At 25.3% G+C, this 6,000-nt stretch overlaps 1 protein-coding gene across 1 annotated transcript; it reads right to left on the reverse strand.

Moving 5' to 3' along the window:
* Window positions 1-815: 815 nt before the first annotated feature.
* LOC107616835 (putative pectinesterase 53) lies at window positions 816-5,799 on the reverse strand. Its single transcript, XM_088500026.1, has 5 exons — window positions 5,201-5,799; window positions 2,590-2,779; window positions 1,811-2,014; window positions 1,471-1,706; window positions 816-1,196 (listed from the first exon to the last, which is right to left on the reverse strand). The coding sequence occupies exons 1-5, from the start codon at window positions 5,467-5,469 to the stop codon at window positions 1,046-1,048; spliced, it is 1,050 nt and encodes a 349-aa protein (XP_088356152.1). The 5' UTR covers window positions 5,470-5,799; the 3' UTR covers window positions 816-1,045.
* Window positions 5,800-6,000: the final 201 nt, after the last annotated feature.

Consider the following 6,000-nt stretch of genomic DNA (forward strand, 5'->3'; position numbering starts at 1 on the left):
TAATTAAAATTAATTCTTTTAAAAATTTTAAAAAATTTGAAAATAAATTATTAATTATTAATTATTTAAAAGACACAATACCTTTATAGAATATAAGATATAAGATATCTTTATAAATTTTTTTGTTTTAACAATGTAAATTTAGAAGAAAAATGAGTATTTTTTACTAGAAAAGAATATCTAAAGTACATAATGTGATTACCAAAATATAACTACGTAAGTCATTATTAATATAATAATATAAATGTTAAATATGTTAATATAAAAAATAAATAATTTTTTTAAATAAATATAAAGATTATTATATAAAAACTAATTTAAAAGGTACAAAGACTTGATAGTATGATATTCAATTAGTTAAATATAAAATATTAATGAATTAAATAGTTAAGGCATAAATCTATTATATAGTAAAAAATAATATATATAAAATTACTAAATTACATAATATTTTTTTATTTTTTAAACACATATTTTGTATATAGTTTGTTAAATTTTGAGGGAGTCGAGCCCACTACTCGCTCGCTCTGAGTCCGTCCTGCAGTCCTATGTTAATAGTTAATACGAGATGCTTGTGCATCGAATTATTCTTATATCGTATGTACTAGTTTAAATGTGTAATCTGAAATGTCAAAGAGATACAGATTTTTCTAGATGAAGGGCAAGTGTACAAAAGTCCTTGGAATACCTCAAAATTCACTTGGAGTGTCCTTGAAGCATGCATAAACTGGCATACTTTGTTAATACAAGAGGCAAATTCATGTCTTGTAACACTAACATATTGAAGGTTCCACACTATGAAATGAATATGCATATACTCGAACTGTCAAAGGTCAATAATGTAGATATTTATAAAACAAGAACCATTGCAAAACACATAAAAATCCAAAAGGGATTGGATTCTCTACTCATGTTTAATTTTCATTTATAACTTAATTTAAAAGTCTCAACATTCTTCCATTCTCATAATTTTGCTTGATAATAGTAAAAAAATTAAACGGGTTGACCCCAATGAGTGAAAGAGTTGAAGATTGTATTTATAAGGTCAGGGGCTGATGAGCCAAGAATCTCCTTCAATGAATTGAATCCCAATGAAGGGCTTGGCCTCTTCATCTGTAAGCATCCTTGCCCATGGTACTCTTCCAGTCAAATTAGCCCCAGGGCCACTACACTTGTATTCTCCATAATATACTCTCCTGAAACACACGAAAGCCAAGACCAATTAAAACCAAACTCTACATAGTTGATTTAAATGTCACAATTTGCTTAAACGAATATATATTAAAATAATTTATTTTTGATGCACTATTATTATAAAACAGTTTTACTTTTACATATGCATTTAATTATATAATTGTTTATTAGTAAAAATAACTAATTTTTTTATTAATAAAACGAATAATTATAAAAAAAATAAATATGATTAGACGACTGTGTATTAAAATTCCAAATAAGGTAATTTATACGGACAAGTCGCGCTTTTGATCACCCCAGTCACTCCATCCTTGTGAAAGGACAATTTTGTCCATGAAGGTGTAAGAGAAAACAACCGTTGAATAATCGCCCCAGGCTCGTCCAAGAAAAACTTGGCCACTCCCTGTGACTGTGCAGTTTTTGAACGAAAATCCACTTTCCATTGATGAATTTGTTCGCTTTTGAGCTGTGATGGAAGCCACCTTCCTTGTTGTGGAATTTAGATAGCAGTTCTTTATGTAATTCAAATCAAATTCAATATAAGAATGTATTAGGAAAGGGATGAAGCATATGTAATTAAATTGAGTTTGTAGAAAGTAATAAAAAGAGCGCAGACCTCGTAAAGAGACCTGCCAGAGCCAAAGATGAAATCAACAGAACCTTGAATGAGGCAATTGTTGAAGTAATGAAGGCCTTTGTGATCATATAATGTGTCCTGAGCGCCATAGAATGTGCAATTGTAAAATGCAGCTTTGGTCCCTGAAATTCGAAGCGCCACTCCTTGTTCCCCTCTCCTTCCAATCCAGTGTGCAGCTCTGTTCTGTTTTAACAATCTTACAACATTTTCATTTCACAAACGTCATGCATGCATATATATATAAGATTTAATTACTTTATTGGTATTGTAGTTTCACCAAATTTACTATTAGATTTTTATATATATTTTTTAATTAAGTCTTTATATTTTTTAATTTTGTAATTAAGTTTTTTTATGTAAAATTTTTTTAAATTATTAGAATATTTTTCCTAAAAAATATGTGATCAAAATTTTTAATTAAATTCTTAATTGTAGATATCTTCAATTTACGAAAAAATATTCAATTAACTCTAACATTTTTCATACTAAAAAAAATAACTAAATCTATATATAATTCGTCTTTTAAAACATTATTGCTGCGTCAGCATTTTCTTTGATTGTGTTAACAGTTAACTTTTTAAAGGTATAATTGAAATATATTTAAATGATTATGAATAAAATTAAAATAAATTAAATATTAAAAATATTTTTAAATACTTAAGTAACAAAATGTATATTTTTATCCAAAACTATTTGATTTGTATGCTTTCATTTAAGAGTTAAGTTGTAATCCTACAGAAAAGGGTTTTTGAGTGTACCTCAAATTTGATGTTGATGGCAAGAAAATAGTTAGCGTCGACAGCAACTGTTGCACTCTGGAAAGTGCCAATTGGTTTTCCATTTCTTCCAAGGATAGAAGCTGTATCATTCCCTGTAATGGTTGGTGGATCACTAGCATCCCCTAAGAATGTAACAAAAGGAAGCGTTCTTGGGATCATTATCTTCTCCCTAACACCATTGAATAATCATAACACAAGTTATTAGTAGTCTCCAATTTTACCAACTTTAATGCTACTAATTGTAATAGGCAAACAAATTAAAGATTTTGCTTTTAGTACTCTCTAATAATATAAAGAAAAGAAACATCAATTATGATGGTATTTTTTTTAAAATATACTTCAATAATGGTTATAATACCACTTATTCCAAAAATTTAATTAAGTATATATCTAATACACCCTTTGTCTAGGGGATTTTTTTTTATTTTCGTAAATTTTGTATTTTTTCATTTTTTTTTATCTATTTTAGGTTGAATTGGTTTTATAAATAATAATGATTAAACTTTAGATCTTTAAGTAATCGAAGTTTTGATACAATATCAAGATACTAATTATTCTAAAAGTTTAAACTAATAAAGGATATATATAAATAGTTATATCTTTAATATTAATTTAGAGATAAAAATTAAAATAATTTATATATTTTTAAATATTAATGGTGTGCTTGGAAGAGCTGTCAAATTATATTTGGGGATGTTCCCATAAAGACGTAGAAAACGTCTTTTTTTAAAGATATTTTTTAATAATTAAAATTTAATATATATAATAACTTAAATTATGTTATTTTTGTTAAAATTAGGTCATACAAATTAATTTAATCAAAAAATAGTGAATTAAATTTTGAATTCATCTAAATTAATATTATTTTTTATAAAAAATGACTACAATACTCCTATTATATAAAATGACTAAAATACTTTTATTATATATATTAATTTTGAGAATTTTAAATTATATCCCTTTTTTTCTCTAACCCTTATATATATATAATAGGGATATTTTAGTTGTGTTTTATAATAGGGATATCGTAGTAATTTTTTATAAAAAATATTAATTTATACCAGTTTAAAATTTAATTTATTAATTTTTTACTAAACTAATTTGTCCAGTCTAATTTTAATAAAAATAATATAATTTAATTGATTATATGTGTTAAATTTTAATTTTTAAAAAACATCTTTAAAAAAAAGACGTTTTTGAAATCTTTATCTAAGTGGCTCCCATTATATTTATTTAGAGTCCGTTTGGATAGGTCTATAAATAACTTTTTTTTTAACTTTTAACTTATAAAAAGTTATAGTATTAATATTTAATGCAATTTTCAAAACCAAATGTAACTTTCTAAAAAACTATTTAAATATGGTGAAGTTAAAAGAAAATGACTTCTCTTATAATAAATTTTTTTTATCACTCTTCTTTTAAAATAAGCACTTTAAAAACTAAAAAATTAAATACAAAATAATTTATTTATAAGTTAATTTTAATATAAATATTTATTATTTAAGCTCTTTTTTCAATAGGAGTTTAATTAAACTATTTATTCAAACTGGACCTTAATACTAATTACTTATCTGTAATGTTTAAATATAATCTATTATTCAATAATTAATTTATAAATTGATGCTTTAAATAAAAGGTGACTTTACTGAAATTTTATAAAATATTTTCTTATTATATGACAAAACCATTTAATAAAGTATGAAACAATTTTACATTGTATATTATTTAATATTCGGGTCAATTTGATAAATAAAAAACATATAGTCTATTTTTGAAAAAAATAAACAAGAGATCATTTAAAAAAAATTAAATTGGGATATATAATAAAAAAAGTATTTTATGTTGTTCACAGACCTGCTCTAAACGCATTTTGTTTTTTTTTTTTTTAAGAGAAGAATTCATTATTAGAAAGATAATTTGGAGGGTATATAGTTATTAGGGTTTTATTATATAATCCTCCTTACTCCTTATTAGCTAATTAAGGAATCAAGAGTTAAATTTTGATAAATAAGAAATTTGAAATTTAGAATATCATATTTATATAGACAAAAAGGTTTGAATTTTCTCTTCACTTTAATTTTCTTAGCCAGAGCCTCTAAACCATTTTCATTATCATTATTATTGCACTTTGAGACATGCTAATTGAAGAGATATTTTATCATTGTCTATAAATATGAAGTTTTAATTCCACAGACGATTCCAACTATTTATTCATTCTATATTTTATTTTATTATATTTTCTCTCTTTTCTTTAATTATGTAGTGATAATCAATTAATATGGCGGAATAATTAGCTTTCTTCTTTAATATGTGTAAGAAAAAAAAAAAGATACAATTCATACAAAATTAATTTTTGCTTAAAATATATCTTTTGTTTTATTCAGGCTTTGTTGATTAATTTTTTTTTTATTAAAATAGTTCTCTAACTTTGTTACTATGAAACATACTTTTTGGTGAAAAACTAAGCTAATGCCCATAGAAAAAAAAAGAATCAAATGAAGGCAGGGAAGTTGACGCAAGAACATATATTACTAATTAAGATAGCACATTAAACATCATATAAAATGGTATAATAATACATTATACATACCTATAAATACCTGGTGCAATGTACAGAATGAATCTCCTATTGTTCCATTGAGGGATGCTATTAACAGCATCTGTAACGGTCTTGAAGTCACCAGCACCGTCTTGACTTACCGTTATTCTAACTTTGTTACTCTCAGCATCTCTAAGCCTTAAATCTGGACCACTACCTCCAACAACTTTTAATTTGGTTCCCAAAGTGATGCATAAAGATGAAAGAAGGAACACAGTGATCATCATCATAATCACTTGGAAACGGGTTTTGACAGCCATCACAAATAATTCTAGATACTATATATGTATGTTGCTATAACTTCAATACCACTCTTAACACGTTAATATTTAAAGTGCATGTAAATGCTGCTTGATGAATTTGAAACCAAGAGAATATTGTTATATAGAGTTATAGACATTACCACTAGGCAGTAGGCACATATGAATGGGAATTTCTTAGTAATTGACCAAACTAACCCTCCTTAAAAAAAAGAAAATAGGCATTGACATAACGGAATGAAGAGCATATTGTACTGTTCTGACACATGACCAAGGAGTTGAACCAAAGTCCTATTCTTTCTTTTCAATTTTAATCTCCTCTTTGAAATTTGAATAGGATGGACCTGTTGTATGTGTAGTGGACACTAGGCGTGTTCTAGAACAGCAATCAATTAGAGTAGTAGTGATATGTTTGTTCTATGTCTTAAATAAAATATATAACCCAGAGATACATAAAATTATAATTCTTTTTTATAGTCAGTTTTAGAAAATGCATAAAATTATGAAGCCAATTTATATTAATTCAATAAA

This window comes from Arachis ipaensis, chromosome B9 (genome assembly GCF_059453495.1).
Source record: "Arachis ipaensis isolate K30076 ecotype BB chromosome B9, ASM5945349v1, whole genome shotgun sequence".
Classification (NCBI taxonomy): Eukaryota; Viridiplantae; Streptophyta; class Magnoliopsida; order Fabales; family Fabaceae; genus Arachis; species Arachis ipaensis.

Bases quoted from the DNA above. Each gene is read 5' to 3' on its own strand.
- LOC107616835 (XM_088500026.1), bottom strand. From the start codon at position 5,469: ATGGCTGTCAAAACCCGTTTCCAAGTGATTATGATGATGATCACTGTG. The intron at 2,015-2,589 runs GTACACTCAAAA...TTGTTAAAACAG, and splicing joins CCATCAACATCAAATTTGAG to AACAGAGCTGCACACTGGAT. The intron at 1,707-1,810 runs GTCTGCGCTCTT...AATTACATAAAG, and splicing joins CTGGCAGGTCTCTTTACGAG to AACTGCTATCTAAATTCCAC.